General features: G+C 42.0%; 1 protein-coding gene across 1 annotated transcript in view; it reads left to right on the plus strand.

The window, feature by feature from the left end:
- Window positions 1-18,385, plus strand: part of LOC115164324 (polypeptide N-acetylgalactosaminyltransferase 9) — a 90,318-nt gene that overhangs the window by 59,849 nt on the left and 12,084 nt on the right. The window contains exons 7-9 of the mRNA XM_029716693.1: window positions 9,095-9,280; window positions 11,654-11,791; window positions 17,343-17,438. Coding sequence (XP_029572553.1) covers window positions 9,095-9,280; window positions 11,654-11,791; window positions 17,343-17,438 — 420 coding nt within the window. The remainder of the gene's footprint in view (window positions 1-9,094; window positions 9,281-11,653; window positions 11,792-17,342; window positions 17,439-18,385) is intronic.

Raw genomic sequence — 18,385 nt, forward strand, 5'->3', positions numbered from 1 at the left:
AATTCCTAAGACACAACTAAACACACACACACACACACACACACACACACACACACACACACACACACACACACACACCTCAAGTGGTAAAACAAGCCCACAAATGCAAGTACTGTATGTCTTTCTTATTTTTCATTGTGAATATTTTCATTCTGTGTTGTAGTGTTAATCTCTGTAAGGGCTCCGGTGGTAAAACTGTTAAAGGAATTCACCTGGCTTTGTTTAAAAGGGATAAGATATCCCAATCCCTTTAATCCTCCCTCATCCATTGGTTGCTTCGCTCTAACTTGACACAAAATTGATCCCAGAATTGCAGCTCCGTGGCAGAAATGGAAATGAGGACCTTTAGGGCAGTCAGTGTGTCTTCCTCCCAACTATGGGTCACGAGACACTGGTGGCTGGTCCCCTTGTGTCATGTGATAGAGCAGGGTTATTGCATTCAATTCCCAGGACCACCCATACGTAAAAATGTATGCTTGCATAAGTCGCTTTGGATAAAAGCATCTGCTAAATGGCATATACTATTATACTATAAGTAGTATATAGAAGTAAAACTGAGTTAAAGCTCATTTATTTGACAGGTCACAAGAATATTCAAAAGATTGTAGGCATTGTAGACTGTATATCACAAGACAAAAACGTTTTTTAAGAGCCGCGGTCTTTGAGAAGCTTGACTATTACCAGAACTTTGATTATGCTAATTGGATACATTTACAGTATATAAGAGTGGGGAGAGGTGAATATATTTTTGAATGTATCAAGTGCTATAACTCAGAAATGTCAATTATGTGTTTTGTGTGATTGTCAATGGGAGAAAACCATTAGCTAACCTAAGGTATAGATTTTCATAACCGTATGGCTGATGGCAAACCTCCCTGTATGTACACATACAGTGCCTTTGGAAAGTATTCAGACCCCTTCTTTTTCCCCATTTTGTTGTTACAGCCTTATTCTAAAATTGATCAAAGTGTTTTTTCCCCCTAATCAATCTACACACAATACCCCATAATGACAATTTATATAAAAGTTTTTTGAAATATCACATTTACATAAGTATTTAGACCCTTTACTCAGTACTTTGTTGAAGCACCTTTGGCAGCGATTACAGCATGGAGTCTTCTTGGGTATGGCTTGTATTTGGGGAGTTTCTCCAATTCTTCTCTGCAGATCCTCTCACGCTCTGTCAGGTTGGATGGGGAGTGTTGCTGCACAGCTATTTTCAAGTCTCTCCGGAGATGTTCGATCGGGTTCAAGTCCGGGCTCTGGCTGGTCCACTCAAGGACATTCAAAGACTTGTCACGAAGCCACTCCTGAGTTGTCTTGGCTGTGTGTTTAGGGTCATTGTCCTGTTGGAAGGTGAACCTTCGCCCCAGTCTGAGGTCCTGAGCGCTCTGTAGCAGGTTTTCATCAAGGATCTCTCTGTACTTTGCTCCGTTCATCTTTCCCTCGATCCTGACTAGTAACCCAGTCCCTGCAGCTGAAAAACATCCCAAAAGCATGATGCTGCCACCACCATGCTTCACCGTAGGGATGGTGCCAGATTTCCTCCATGCGTGACGCTTGGCATTCAGGTCAAAGAGTTCAATCTTGCTTTCATCAGACCAGAGAATCTTGTTTCTAATGGTCTGAGTGTCTTTAGGTGCCTTTTGGCAAACTTCAAGGGGGCTGTCATGTGCCTTTTACTGAGGAGTGGCTTCCATCTTGCCACTCTACCATAAAGGCCTGATTGGTTGAGTGCTGCGTAGATGGTTGTCCTTCTGGAAGATTCTCCCATCTCCACAGAGGAACACTAGAGCTCTGTCAGAATGACCATCGGGTTCTTGTTCACCTCCCTGACCAAGGCCCTTCTCCCCCGATTGCTCAGTTTGGCCGGGAGGCCAGCTCTAGGAAGAGTCTTGGTGGTTCCGAACTTCTTCCATTTATGAATGATGGAGGCCACTGTTTTCTTGCAGGCCTTCAATGCTGTAGAAATATTTTGGTACCCTTCCCCAGATCTGTGCCTTGACACAAATCCTGTCTCAAAGCTCTACGGACAATTCCTTCGATCACATGGCTTGGTTTTTGCTCTGACATGAACTGTCAACTGTGGGACCTAATATAGACAGGTGTGTGCCTTTCCAAATCATGTCCAATCAATTGAATTTACCACAGGTGGACTCCAATCCAGTTGTAAAAACATCTCAAGGATGATCAAAGGAAACAGGAGGCATCTGAGCTCAATTTCAAGTCTCATGGCAAAGGGTCTGAATACTTATGTAAATAAGGTATGTTTGATTAGATTTTTATTACATTTAAAAATTAAAAATAAAACTGTTTTCACTTTGTCATTATGGGGTATTGTGTGTAGATTGCTGAGGATTTAAAAAAATATTTAATCAATTTTAGTATAAGGCTGTTACGTAACAAAATGTGGAAAAAGTCAAGGGGTCTGAATACTTTTTGAAGGCACTGTACATCTATATACGATTACCAATCTCAAAAGGTGTACAATTTGCAGAACAAGGGCATTTTACAATACATTTAGAGTTGACTGTCTGTGAAATAGTTATGGAAAATGTATGTTTTTCGTTTGGCAAATGCCCTCCAATCCCCACAGTTTTCTGAATAACAGACATACATAACATGGAGTTTATAGTAACCAGAGGTCCGCTGGGGTCATGCCAGGGTCCATTGTCCTTAGCTTAGTCAGCCATGCTTACAATATGACCAATAAATATTGGAGCTTAACTCTGTGACCCTCCAGGAGGCTCCTACTGTCACTGGAAGGAACCGACTCGGCACAGTAGTTACACCCCATTGCATTTGTTTTACTCAAATACTTTACTCAACTCGTAAGTTGAACTCAAAATCAATGAAAAGTCATTATTACTTATGTTTGTGGTACTGACTCAAAACTAAATGTCACATCAACAAAAGAAATTCAACATAACTTTGCAAGCCAGCATAATGTGACTTGCAGGTAGGGTTTTCCAGGTTTTCCAGAAATCTCGGTTGGAAGATTCCTGGAAATCGGGGAATTTTGGATAAAGTTACCAGAATTTTGCAACCCAACTTGCAGGCCTGTTGTGGCCTTTAAACCATGAGTTTCAGGCCACTGAAGGAGGGTAATGTACTGAACATGAGGCGAGACAGAGAGCCGGTTTCAAGCGCAGGGCGCAGCAGGTGTTTATTGCAAAGGACCACAGGAGGAGGCAGGTAGCTGGGTCCAGGGGCAGGCAGAAGGTCATACACAGGGGGTCCAAAAGGGCAACAGTACAGGCAGGGAAAAGGCTAGTAACGTAGTCCGGGAGATCAGGCAATAGGTAGATAACAGGAAATCCAATAGGCTAAAGTACAGGCAGGGAATAGGCAAAAGGCGTCATTAGTGAGGCAGGCAAAAAGGCATCATACACAGGAGGAGTAAATCACGGGAAACCCAGCACTCTGAAAGACGTGTCACAAAATAAAAAAAATACCTCACAGTGATGGGGTGCAAAGAACTGAACTAAATAATGTGTGATAATGACATACAGGTGTGTGAACAGGTGACTACAGGTGATTGGGATCTGGAGAGTGAGCTGCGTTCAGGGGATCTAGGTGTTTGAGAGTATGAGCTGGAAAGTGAGCTGCATTCAGGGGATCTACGTGTTTGAGGGTGTGAGTTGGAAGCAGATGTTACAGGTTAAGCTAGGCCTCAAAATAAGGCCTTATGTTTTGTCATAAAGAGTTTAATTAGAATTATATTATTTGTGTTACTGGACAATTTTCCAAGCGGTCTGTCAAATCAGACAGCTACAAAGCAAGATGAGGCAGAAAATGAATTCTGCAGGACTTCAGGAAACCTTATGATGATCTCCGACTAAGTCCCATTGCTGGGAGTTCCAACCTTGTCTCCTCTCCTTGTCTCCTTTTCTTTCCTTGTCTCCTTACTTCATGACTTCTGGTAGATTAGAGGGATTAGATGCAGACTCTGCGTAGCAGTGTTCATGAAAGAAAGTACATTGGAAAAGAAAGTTTGAAGAACACTAATGTAAGAGATCCTCTGAGTAACAGAACCTTTTATAGACCTTAGATTCTCCAATATGTTGGGTTAGTAGCGAATCTGTGTAATGGTGCGTAATGGTGCTGTTTCCAATTCTGTTTACTGCTGTTAATAATTTCTATGGTTTTTACAGTTGATGTTTCCTACATCCCTCTAGGGCTTAGCTTACCCAAATGGTCCTGTGCCAATTAACTAACGCCACACAGCGGCAATTATATTAGCAATTAAATTACCTCTACATCAAAGTAAACAGTCTCCTATGTTAGGTGATGCCTCGTAATGATCTCTCTCCTGCGTTTAAAGAGGAATTTATGCATATCAGACTTCACTATATATTCCTATGAAACCATAGTAAGATACTTAAAGATGTTTGTTTCCTAATCTATTTAGAGGTGAAAAGGTAATGTGTGTATGATACTTCTGTGTTGGTCACCAACTTGCCCTGGTGCATGGCTGTTGACTCCCATGATGCCATATGAATCAACAACCATATATCAGGGCAAGTCTCCAATTAAACTTAATATATTTGAGATAATTGTTGTTTTACTGTGGTAGTGAGAAGTTTGATTACTGCTTATAGAAAACACTTTTTAACGTGACTTGACAGGCCAGATGATTCACATACAGATCAATTATTGTCTATTTGAAGAGATCACCCGCAAGCTGCGCTGGCGATGCTCTCTCAGCATGGCATAAATGTGTTTTCCACTCAGCCCTGGTGCAATCATCACATCATCATTACGCCTTTGTGTCCAGGGAAAAAAAGGCATTTGGTCTGATTTGTTTAGCTAATGCCCTGGCTGAGACCTCCGAAGATACTAGAGAGTGGCAGCAGCGTCATAAGACATCCTGGAACAGACGTGACATACATGAGAAGCCTGCGGTCTGCTCCTTCCTCTGCCTGGTACTGGCCTGCTGCACACCACCTGTTCTCTCTCTGATTGACTAACACTCACTCTCTATCTCTTACGCTGCAAAGGTCACGTTATCACTGATGATTTTGTGTGTTTTAAAAAAGGAACTGACCTGACTCTCCTCAGACTCCATGTTTTGTGATGTCTGTTAGCTATTTATTTCCCAAACCTACCCTGTCATTGAGGATTTGTCTGGTCTGATCTGATTAGGCTTTTTCAATGTCATTTAGGCTGATTACAAGAATAGACAGAAAGGACAATCTTAGATAAACGCACTGTTAAAACCGTACGTCCCAAATGGACGCACAAACACAAACGCACACTCACAGACACACACTTTTACACGGATCCTTCGCTGCTGCTACCCTGTTCCTTATTTTACTCTTATTATTATCTATACTGATGCCTAGTCACTTTACCCTGCCTTCATGTACAGTACATATCTACCTCAAATATCTCGTACCTCTGCACATTGATCTGGTACGTGTCCTCCCTGCATAGGCTATAGCTTCATTCTTGTGTATTTAATTGTATTCCTCTTGTGTTACTATTTTATTTTTAAACTCTGCATCGTCGGGAAGGGCTTGTGAGCAAACATTTCACAGTAAAGTCCACACCATTTGTAATAGGTGCATGTGACAAATAGAACTGGATTTGATTTGATACACCCACTTTGACACACTTGATTCTCCCATAAGTAAACAAGCATTACCTGTGCAGATCCATCTCTGCAATCACCCAATGCTATCCTACACAGTTTAAAAAGAACACATTGAAAATGTCCTGACTGTAATAGAGGCCTAGCTAGGAGTTTCTTGCTGAAGCTGATAGGCACCACAGAGGGTTATGATTTATGTACAGACTAAAGCTACAGCGTTTATCTGGCAAATCCCTGTTTACGATCCAGCTATTACTCTGGTGTGCACATTGACTGAGAATGGAGGTGATTGAAGTGATTGTGTTAGCTGTGTTGTTGGCTAGCTCCTGACGAGTGAACACATTTTCTATTCCAGGCAAAATTACAACTCATTAGCTCACTGTTATGGATGTATCCAAATAAATGTCACTAGAAAACAGCTTAAACAAATGCAAATGCAGCTACTTTGCTGTTATTCTGGCTGCACTTTTTGACGTGACTGTAAGTTAGCCATAGTTGGCTAGCTAGCAAGCAAAAGATACGAACGTTGCCAGCCAGTTTGTCAATGGAACATTTATAACAAACGACTGGTCATTTATAACAAACGACGCGTCCATAGAAACAGAGCAAAAAGAACGAACTACTGGCTCGCGTCTCTGGCAACCGAACCGATAGAACGAAAAACCAGCCGGCTTGGGTAGCAACCCTAGATTTGTGTCGGGACTATATCTTGTGGAAGGATGAAATAATATGAATAAATTCATCAAAATAAAGTCTTTGATGAAAATATGTCAATTATTATTTGAATATGTTGGTAATAGTGTAATTCCACTGCATGTTCATCAGTTAAGTGCTTGTGCTTTAGTAGAGGCAGGATTGAAGATGAGCCTGTGTTTGTTTGATTAGGTCTTTGTTATTTGAAACCTAACCATTGATCAGTAAAACAATAAGTCATCTATTAGTGAATGCAATGTCATCCACAGACACACAATGAATGCAAGTCGTTTGTATGTTGTCGCCATGAAGGTGCTTATGTGTCAAGTAATGGTAATAGCGCTGATTGATTTATTAGTCCAGTGTCACTCCACACTTCACTGCTGTTTAATCTAAGAGAGGGTTTACAACCAATCTGGGTCATTATGGAGGTAGATTGAGTCAAAGGCAACCATTGAGGGTGTGAGATGGAGGAGGGCAAAGGCCTTCACAGCTAGGGTATGGATCAGAAAACAAATGTAGTAATGTTATGCCTTTATTAACATTCAATTAAACACTCACCCACATAAACACGCTTGAGTGGTACTGTACAGTACATGCAAATGATGGTAACAGTGACTTGATTAATATTTGATGTATTTAATTTTCATGAATATGGCACACCGTACCATATGGCTTGGGGGCTTAGCGGCTCCAACATCTTTCCTCAATGAATTTCACAGACCGGCAAGAATTTATTTGGTTTATTTGAATACTTGATTTGACTTCTCCTTTTGTTAGCACTCAGCACAGCATGCTCTATTTGTATAGTGCTTGTAATACAATCGCTCAAATACCTCTGCGTTATGTGCGGTGAAGTACAAGAAGTTCCAACACAAACTGCGAGGGAAAAGATGGAGGAGTATATGCTCTGCATAGCAGCAGTTTTTTTGGGGTCATACACTTAACAAAGGGATGTTTTCCAATGCAAGCATTGTTTTTAGTGTCAGTGGAAGGCCCAAGTAAATGCAATGGGTTTCATTTATGCAGCCCTGTCCAACAAAAAGGGTGGAGAACAAACTTTTTCCGCAATGTATCCTGACTAGGGATCCATCAATCAATGGAATCTGAGCAATGACATTTCTCCTACTGACTCAATTCCCTCTGCTCTGCCTCATGCCCACACTCACTCAGTGGACCAACATGTGTCATTGCATGCAGTTTGGTATGAAACCCTCTTACGTTTCACATAAAGTAGGAGCACAGTGGAATCCATGCTAACACAAAATATGAAACATTAGTGGTACACCTACAGTAAGTCACTACAATGTCAAGTATTCCTTACTACCCCCTCCAAAACAATGGTGATGTCACTGCTAGTCTAAATTTAGTTTTTTTTTACCTTAGGGTGGTGACTCATTAGTATGTAATTAAAAAACGTATTAGTATTTCGGTGCTATAAATTCGACTGGTGGAGGTCCTGGTTTCTTCAGGGTATTTCTCTGCGCCATGCAGGCAGTTATCTGTGTCCTCTTATGCTGAGCATGAGGTAAATGTTGGGTTCAGTGGAATGTTAATGGTTTGGAACATCTGTTCTGCATTGTGAAGATTGTCATTAAGAGACTCTCGGAGTGCTGGTGGCTCTGCAGTTTAAAAGACAGGAGGACTACATTACCATATGCTGTCCTCTCTATCTTTCTGCTCTGGTGTTGGAAATGTTCTCGTTTAAGTTCTCTCTCCCTCTTTACTTTGACTTTCCTTTATATGCTGTCATTTTGTGTCTGGGCAAGTGTTATCCTCATAACAGGTATGAAGGTAAGACCCAGATGCAGACAACGTCGAATTAACAATGGTTTAATAATCCAACAGACGCAGGCAATAGACAGATCAAGGCAGGCTGGGGTCAGTAAACCAGAGGTGGGGCAACGGTACCGGACAGCAGGCAGGCTCAGGGTCAGGGTAGGCAGTGGTCAATAATCCAGAGGTGGGGCAAAGGTACAGGTCGGCAGGCAGGCTCAGGGTCAGGCAGAGTGGTCAGGCAGGCAGGCGGGCTCATTTTCAGGACAGGCAAGGGTCAAAACCAGGAGGGCGAGAAAAAGAGAGACTGGGAAAAACAGGAGCTGGGGCAAAAACGCTGGTTGACTTGCCAGTTCATCTTGTTTGTCAACAGAAGAACAGAGAACACAGGTATAAATACACAGGGGATAATGGGGAAGATGGGCGACACCTGGAGTGGGGTGGAGACAATCACAAAGACAGGTGAAACAGATCAGGGTGTGACACCTTAGGTTGGAATTGTTTTCCAATAACCTGGAAGAATTCATTCTGGTAGTCGTTGCTGATGATGCAGCCACTATTTTCCTTCCTTGAGTATTGAGTCGGTCACAGTTGAGTGTCACTGCATTTTTCAGGCCCGTAGTCAGTCAATACTTTTTGCAGTGATGAACGTTTTTCTCCAGGATTACATGCTTTTACCACCCATTTTTATGTATTACCACTTTTTAACAGACAGACACTATTCAGCCACAATCCAGTGCCAGGGTTACTGTGTGTCACAGGAAACTCTCTAGGGACACTCATATTTATGGGCCATTCCCATACAGAGCCATTTATCAGGCCTGTTTTCACCCTCTTCAGCAGAAAAGAATGGCCTGTGGAACCTAATTGCTGCATCAAGCAAACGCCCTCCTCCGTAAAAAGATAAACAAGGAGGCAGCTATAACAGCTAGCAGGAAATCTTGCAGATACAGATGTTTTCTCTGTCTGAACTACTAAACACTCCTCTAGACTAGGCTTGACTCTGTCTTCTCTCTGCTGTCTCCTCTCTAGGTGTGGCAGTGCGGCGGGAGCATGGAGGTGCTGCCCTGCGCCAGAGTGGCGCACATCGAGCGGACAAAGAAGCCGTACAACAATGACATTGACTACTATGCCAAGAGGAACGCCCTGCGGGCCGCCGAGGTCTGGATGGACGAGTACAAGTCCCACGTCTACATGGCCTGGAACATCCCCATGAATGTGAGCGTAGCCATAGTCTGACAGTGCCGGACCTATGGAGAACATACGGCCAAGGTCAAGGCTAGTGTGATGATAGAAATAGAATGACATTCTGTGAAAAGAAAGGGCTTATTTCTATTGATGATATAAATAGAATGACATTCTATGACAAAACAGGGCTTATTTCTATTGAGTGTAATGGAGGTGGTTCGGTGAACCAAGCTCATGAGTAACCTTGCCTAAGACCTGAAGACTTGTGTTAGCTAATACCTAAGCTTTAGCTCAGCAGGGTAACACAGTATTATGGCGCACAGGAGACCGAGTTCGAACACAGATGGTCACATGAGTCTGTCTGCTCCTTTACTTATCCATCCATCCATCCATCCTCACCACTTGTTCATTCAGACCAGCATCCTGATCTGTGCCGGCAGGGCCGCTCTAGAGAGACTATGCCTCAATGGAAATTCAGAATTCAGATTTCATCCCACTCAACCTTCAGAGCAGCTCAGTGAAATCTGAATGACGACGTCTGGCTCTGAGTGGTGGAGCTGAGAGCTGAAACCAAATGAATGAGGGGGCCTTTCATTTAATCAGAGTCCGCTTTCATATACATCAGTTTAGACATAATTGCTTTCAAGAGCCATTGAAATGGGCTTAGAAAATAATAATTTTCAATAATAAATTTAAAAAAGAGCTTAATGGAGAACACTAATTTATGTACTGCAAATTATCTGTGTGTCACAATGCTTTATTAAAACACAGCCTGGTAGAAATTGTATGTTTTTCAAAACATTATTGTCAGTAGAAACAAGCTTTGGATTGTGTTTCAACTCAAACAAGGCCTCCTACACAGGAGCACATTAAGGTAACAATCCTAGGGAGGCCAATGCCTCTGTAAACGTGGCAGAAAGCTAGGGAGAAGACGGGACAGGTACAATGGATGCATGCAGGAGGAGCAGCCTACTGATTGAAGGCCTCCGACAGTAACTAAGACAGCACCCTATAGACAAACTAGCTCATCGCATAACATTCTTTATGTAATTACAATCACAGTGGCATGGTGCTTTTACCTCTCTGTCCCATGGCACAGAAGTTATTGCATGTACTGTACAAAACGTTATGTTATAACTAATCCATCTCCCATTCCCTTCAAATCAAATCAAATGTATTTATATAGCCCTTCGTATATCAGCTGAAATCTCAAAGTGCTGTACAGAAACCCAGCCTAAAACCCCAAACAGCAAGCAATGCATGTGAAAGAGGCACGGTGGCTAGGAAAAACTCCCTAGGAAAAACTCCCTAGAAAGGCCAAAAACCTAGGAAGAAACCGAGAGAGGAACCAGGCTATGAGGGGTGGCCAGTCCTCTTCTGGCTGTGCCGGGTGGATATTATAACAGAACATGGTCAAGATGTTAAAATGTTCATAAATGACCAGCATGGTCAAATAATAATAATCATTGTAGTTGTCGAGGGTGCAACAAGCACGTCCGGTGAACAGGTCAGGGTTCCGTAGCCGCAGGCAGAACAGTTGAAACTGGAGCAGCAGCATGGCCAGGTGGACTGGGGACAGCAAGGAGTCATCATGCCAGGTAGTCCCGAGGCATGGTCCTAGGGCTCAGGTCCTCCGAGAGAAAGAAAGAAAGAGAGAAAGAGAGAATTAGAGAGAGCATATTTAAATTCACACAGGACACCGGATAAGACAAGAGAATACTCCAGATGAAACAGACTGACCCTAGCCTTCACCACACACACAGAATAATGGGTTATTGGCTACTCTGCTAGGAGGGCAGGGTCTGTGATTCACTGTGGTTACCACCATCAGGTAGTCCAAATAACGTCTCCCAAACGGAATGCATCTGTTAGCCTAATGTTATAGCTAGTTAGAAAGACGGAGGACAATGCCATTATTCTCAGATATTAAAATATGGTTGGTACCCGTGGAAAAGGGAGATTTCTAAAGTCACTGTGCCTCTTAATGAGGCAGTGTATGTCTGCTGCAGAGGCCAGGGCACAGTGCAGAGCTCAGAGCAAAGCAGTTATTAAGCAGCCACCTCCCTGCACAACACCGGCCGGCACGGCAGGGCCGTGAGGACTCATAATTAAGGAGCTGATTAGAATTTGCACAGCATACATGTCTAATGAAAGAACAATGAGGGTCCCACATGACAGGCCACCATTCATCCATCTCTAAACCAAATCCACTATTCCTCTCTCAGGTTCTCTCTTTTCTTTTCCTTTTTTCTACCCTTCCTCCCTCCAGCAGTCTTTCCAGGCCTCCATTTTTCTATTCAAAACCACAACAAGTGTAGTCACATGTTGCTTAGCTAAGTAGATAATAAGTAATAGCCTCCTGGATAAATGTTAAATGTGATTTATTTTCCTGTTTGCTACCAGAACCCTGGGGTTGACTATGGGGACGTGTCTGAGCGGGTGGCCCTGAGGAAGAGGCTGCAGTGTCGGAGCTTCCGCTGGTACCTGGAGAATGTCTACCCAGAGATGCGCATCTACAACAACACCATCACATATGGGGAGGTGAGACATTCACTGTTCACTATCAACGATAGCGATACAAAAACAAAGCATGTTTTGAGTGGAATACCTATACTGTATGTAGTGGAATACCTGATTACATTTTCACTATCAATGACACAATAAAAAAAACGACAAAATATTTGAGTGGAATAGCTGCAGCCTACTGTGTGTTTGAAGACACGTTCTACAAATAATACACATTTCAAGTTAGTTAATTTGCAAACCCACAAATTCTTGAAATCTTCCCTTCAGTCTTTTGTTGAATTATTTGGCATGCACTTGTCTCTTGCAGTGATTGCAGGGTGTGCTTTGTTTTTTGCTCTCTATTTGCATATGAGCTTCAATATAAGAAGCAGTGTTTTCTTTAATGTCACATACAGTACTACGCGAGTTATGTTTACATAATGTATACTCAATCAATCTACCATTGACATTGTATTTCACCGCTTCTGCACTTCTGCAAGATTACACGTTGAAGGGAAAATACATTCATTTACAGGGAGTCATCGAAAGGTAAAGGTATCATGTTTCCACAGAAACGCTGCGCAGCTACAAAATTTGATGCAATTTCGACGTAATGAGTTTTAATTACACACTTATTAGCTTTCGATGCCGACTTGATTGTTTGGGCTCGGCTGCACAACCCTGCACAGCGGAAAAGATTATGACAGGATGAGAAATTGAGCTCAAGAAGTCAGACAGCCAATTCAGAATCATTGTAAAATAAAAAGACTTTTACTTATTGATTTCGACATCAGAGTCGGGGGAGAAAATCAATAAGCTTTTCAAGTATATGGTCGGCATATATCAGAATTAAAATAGCCCGTAACTTCATCAAGCAGCACAATGTTGGTGGCCCTGGCCCCATGAATGCTGCTAGCCCTGCTTCTTGAAAATGGATTCAAGTCTTGGAACAGTTACCTTGTGTTGCCATACCGCAGCAGCTGAACCACAGCTGAACCACAGCTGCACTGACCAGACCAGTGGCCCAGTACATCACTGGGACCATGCTCCCATCCATCCAGGACATCTACTCGAAAACGGTGCCTGAGGAAGGCCCGCAGCATCACCAAGGACCCCACACACCCCAGCCACGAGCTGTTCACTCCCTTACCGTCGAGCAGACGTTATCGGACCGTTATCGGATACCAAAAGGCTTTGAGACATTTTATATCTACAAGCCATCAGACTGCTGAACACTTGAACTGGATTGACCACCAGCTCAGACATACACACACACACACACACACACACACACACACACACACACACACACACACACACACACACACACACACACACACACACACACACACACACACACACACACACACACACACACACACACATAAACATTCATGCAACACACACATCACAACTGCTGCTACCAGTTTCTTACTATGATTTGTAAATACTGCACAATTTAAACAATTGCCCTCCCAATCCCCCCTTCCCCAAAACGTGTCAATATTGGACTATAAATTCTGCCTTCCTGTATTATACTTATGCTAAAATGTTTATTCTGTTCTACTGAGCCATTTACTTTATGTTCATATTGTAATCTTTTATTATTTCTTATTGTTGTTGCATTGTCGAGAAGGAAACTGCAAGTAAGCGTTTGGTTGGACGGTGTATACCATGTGTATCGAATACATACGACTCTTAAAACTTAACTTTTACCAGACAACACAACATGATAGATATCTTCATGTAACAGTATTGTTTCTGTCCCACTCCTCACCACAACCTGGGCTTGAACCAAGGATCCTCTGAATACATCAGCAACTGCTGCCTACGAAGCATTGTTAGCTATCGCTCCACAAAAGCTGCAGCCCTTGCAAAGCAAGGGAAACAACTAGTTCAAGGTCTCAGAGAGAGTGGTCACTGATTAAAACGCTATTAGCACGCACTGCAAACTATCTAGCCATTTCACACCGGTTACATTCACAAGGTGGAAATAAAGTGATACACATTCAATCACATAGTCTTAAAAGCACACTAATCCACACTACCATCTGGACCAGGAGTCTAGGAGATTAGAGAGGTTTATTTTGATTACATGATCTTAGATTAAGCCTATCAGTCCCGAGACCCCAGCTAAAAATCGGCTTTTCATATATCTGACATTAATTTATCTGCATGTTCAGCCCTTATATTTAGCCTCACTATGAAGTGAGGCAAAATATAATTACAACACAAAACAACACAAAACATTTATTAATTTATTAATTTATTTTATATTTAACTTTTGTTTAACTAGGCAAGTCAGTTAAGAACAAATTCTTATTTACAATGACGGCCTACCCCGGGCCAAATCTGGACAACGCTGGGACAATTGTGCTCCACCCTGTGGGACTCCCAATCACGGCCGGATGTGATACTGCGCAACTTGGGAGCATTCATGAATTTTATTGACAGATGTCAATAAAAAGAAATAAGGTCTGCCAAAGCAAAAACCTGATAAAAATGAATTTGTTTGCTCACTGGGAAATGAATATACAACTATTCAGTGACAACTGTGTGGAGTTTGGAGTTTGTGACAGCAACTATGTGAGCTTATTAGAGTATTATAGACACTATGTCCTGGAATTTCCAATGATCTTCTATGTAGAAGAACCCCTTACCTTCTAATGCTTGTCATAGACATGTCACATGTGCGTATTCATGAGTTTCAGCTTTTAATAGATAGCTTTTACTAGCTCAAACTATTAAGACTCTACATATGTTTTTGTAAAAAGACCCGACTCCGGGTCCCTTCTGGTTCCGCCCTTGTCTCACAAACACAGAATAATGGTTGGTACGGTATCTACGGATGCAGAAGAAATAGACAAATACAATGGCCCAGAACAAATCCCAGAAGTCTGTAACTGTTTTAAAGGGGTCCAAAACATCCCGGTGTTACGGTGAGACTCATTGGGTTAAAATGGAATCTCTCATCACTGTAGTGTTTACATTCTTACTTTATGAGATGTGAGATGATGATGAAATGCCGTTTCCTATTACTAATATTTACAAAAATATATATTTTACAGTATATTCTGGACAAGAGGTTCTAAAAATGATAGAAAATAGGTTTGATAAGACTGTTATAACAACAGTTTTGTGTTTATACCATTAATTCCCTTCTGAAAATAATAAATGCAAACTTTGCATAGACACATGCACTGAGTACATCTTTCCCTGAATCTAAGCGTAGCCTGATTTCCATCTTCATGTGTGTATATCTGTGTTGTTTGGTGTGTTGCAGGTCAGGAACCGTAAAGTGTTTTTTGTTTGGTGTGTTGCAGTTCAGGAACAGTAAAGTATCTGTCATGTTTGGTGTGTTGCAGGCCAGGAACAGTAAAGTGTGTATGTTGTTTTGTGTGTTGAAGGTCAGAAACCGTAAAGTATCTGTGTTGTTTTTTACGTTGCAGGTCAAGAACAGTACATTATATATTTTTTGGTGTGTTGCAGGTCAGGAACAGTAAAGTATATTTTGTTTGGTGTGTTGCAGGTTAGCACCAGTAAAGTGACTGTGTTGTTTGGTGTGTTGCAGGTCAGGAACAGTAAAGTGTATGTGTTGTTTTATGTGTTACAGGTCAGGAAAAGTACAGTATCTGTTGTTTGGTGTGTTGCAGGTTAGCACCAGTAAAGCAACTGTGCTGTTTGGTGTGTTACAGGTCAGGAACAGTAAAGTATCTGTTGTTTGTTATGTTGCAGGTCAGGAACATTAAAGTGTATGTGTTCTTTGGACTGTTGCAAGTCAAGAACAGTAAATGATCTGTTGTTTGGTGTGTTGCAGGTCAGGAACAGTATGTTGTTTGGTGTGTTGCAGGTCAGGAACTGTATGTTGTTTGGTGTATTGCAGGTCAGGAACAGTATGCTGTTTGGTGTGTTGCAGGTCAGGAACAGTATGTTTGGTGTGTTACACATCAGGAACGGTACAGTTTATGTGTTGTTCGTTATGTTGCTGTTCAGGAACATTACAGTGTATGTGTTCTTTGTTCTGTTGTAGGTCAAGAAGAGTAAAATATCTGTTGTTTGGTGTGATGCAAGTCAGGAACAGTATGTTGTTTGGTGTATTTCAGGTCAAGAACAGTATTTTGTTTGTTGTGTTGCAGGTCAGGAGCAGTAAAGTGTCTGTGTTATTTGGTGTGTTGCAGGTCAGGAACATTAAAGTATCTGTTTGGTGTGTTGCAGGTCAGGAACAGTAAAGTGTCTGTTTTTTGGTGTGATGCAGGTCAGGACCAGAAAAGTATGTGTTGTTTGTTATGTTGCAGGACAGGAACATTAAAGTGTCTGTATTCTTTGGTCTGTTGCAGGTCAAGAACAGTAAATTATCTGTTGTTTGGTGTTTTGCAAGTCAGGAATAGTATGTTGTTTGGTGTGTTGCAAGTCAGGAATAGTAAAGTGCCCGTGTTATTTGGTGTGTTGCAGGTCAGGAACAGTAAAGTATCTGTTTGGTGTGTTGCAGGGTAGGAACAGTAAAGTATCTGTTTTTTGGTGTGTTGCAGGTCAGGAACAGTAAAGTATCTGTTTGGTGTGTTGCAGGTCAGGAACAGTAAAGTATCTGTTTTTTGGTGTGTTGCAGGTCAGGAACAGTAAAGTATCTGTTTGGTGTGTTGCAGGTCAGGAATAGTGAAGTGCCCGTGTTATTTGGTGTGTTGCAGGTCAGGAACAGTAAAGTATCTGTTGTTTGGTGTGTTGCTGGTCAGGAACAGTAAAGTTAAGGTGTTCTTTAGTTTGTTGCAGATAAGGAACAGTAAAGTATCTGTTGTTTGGTGTGTTACAGGTGAGGATCGGTAAGGTTTATGTGTTGTTTGGTATGTTACAGGTCAGGATCAGAAAGGTTTATGTGTTGTTTGGTTTGTTGCAGGTAAGGAACAGTAAAGAATCTGTTTTTTTGGTGTGTTACAGGTAAGGATGAGTAAGGTTTATGTGTTGTTTGGTGTGTTGCAGGTCAGGAACAATAATGCTTATGTGTTGTTTGGCGTTTTGCAGGTCAGGAACAGTAAAGTGTCTATTGTTTGGTGTGTTGCAGGTCAGGAACAGTAAAGTGTCTGTTGTTTCATCTTTTGCAGGTTAGGAGCAGGTAATAGTCTGTTGTTTGGTGTGTTGCAGGTCAGGATCAGCGAAGTATCTGTTGTTTGTTAAGTTGTTGGTCAGGAACAGTAATGTGTAGGTTGTTTGGTGTGTTGCAGGGGAGGAACAGTAAAGGTACTGTGTTGTTTTGTGTGTTGTAAGTCAGGAACAGTAAAGTGTCTATTGTTAGGTGTGTTTCAGGTCATGCACAGTAAAGTGTCTGTGTTGTTTGGTGTGTTGCAGGTCAGGAACAGTAACGTGTCTGTGTTGTTTGGTGTATTGCAGGCCAGGAACAGTAAAATGTCTGTTGTTTTGTGTGCTGCAGGTCAGGAAGAGAAAAGTATATGCGATGTTTGGTGTGTTGCATGTCAGGAACAGTAAAGTGTCTGTTGTTTAGTGTGATGCAGGTCATGAACAGTACATTTTAGGTGCTGTTTTTGTGTTGCAGTTTAGGAACTATAAAGTGTCTGTGTTGTTTGGTGTGTTGCAGGTCAGGAACAGTAAGGCCAGTGGCTACTGTCTGGACCAGGGATCAGAGGACGATGACAAAGCCATTCTCTACCCCTGCCACGGGATGTCCTCACAGGTTAGCAGATTTCACTCTCTTTTGTATATTTACAAATAATATAAAGTCTCTGTTTACATTTTCGGGTTGGTTGAACATGAAGGTACCTTCTTTCTCCACTAAATAATTTAAGCATTATTGTTACAGTATGCAGTGTATGACACTTATCTCAATATTGACAGCCAAGCAAAATCTACAAATCACATTTCATTTTGGGGAAAAAAGCTCAGAATTGTGAATATATTTACAATATAATGAACAAAAATATAAACGCAACATATAAAATGTTGATCCCGTGTTTCATGAGCTGAAATAAAAGATCCCAGAAATGTTCCATATGCACAAAAAGCTTATTTCTCTCAAATTTTGTGGACAAAATTGTTTACATCCCTGTTAGTGAGCATTTCTCCTTTGCTAAGATAATCCATCCACCTGACAGGTGTGGCATATCAAGAAGCTGATTAAAAAGCATGATCATTACACTGGGGACAATATAACGCCAGTTTTGTCACACAACACAATGCTACAGATGTCTCAAGTTTTGAGGGAGAGCGCAATTGGCATGCTGACTGCAGCAATGTCCACCAGAGCAGTTGCCAGAGAATGTAATGTTAATTGCTTTACCATAAGCTGCTTCCAATGTGGTTTTAGAGTATTTGGCAGTATGTCCAAATGGCCTCACAACTGCAAACCACATGTAACCATGCCAGCACAGGACCTCTACATCCAGGTTATTCACCTGCAGGATCATCTGAGACCAACCACCTGGACAGCTGATGATACTGAGAAGTATTTCTGTCTGTAATATGGCCCTTTTGTGGGGATAAAATCATTTCGGATTGGCGGGGCCTGGATGGGCCTGGCTCCCAAGTGGGTGGGCCTATGCCCTCCCAGGACCACCCATGGCTGTGCCCTTGCCAGGTTCTTCACCTGCAGGATCATCTGAGACCAGCCACCTGGACAGCTGA

Source organism: Salmo trutta, chromosome 27, assembly GCF_901001165.1.
Source record: "Salmo trutta chromosome 27, fSalTru1.1, whole genome shotgun sequence".
NCBI classification, from domain to species: domain Eukaryota; kingdom Metazoa; phylum Chordata; class Actinopteri; order Salmoniformes; family Salmonidae; genus Salmo; species Salmo trutta.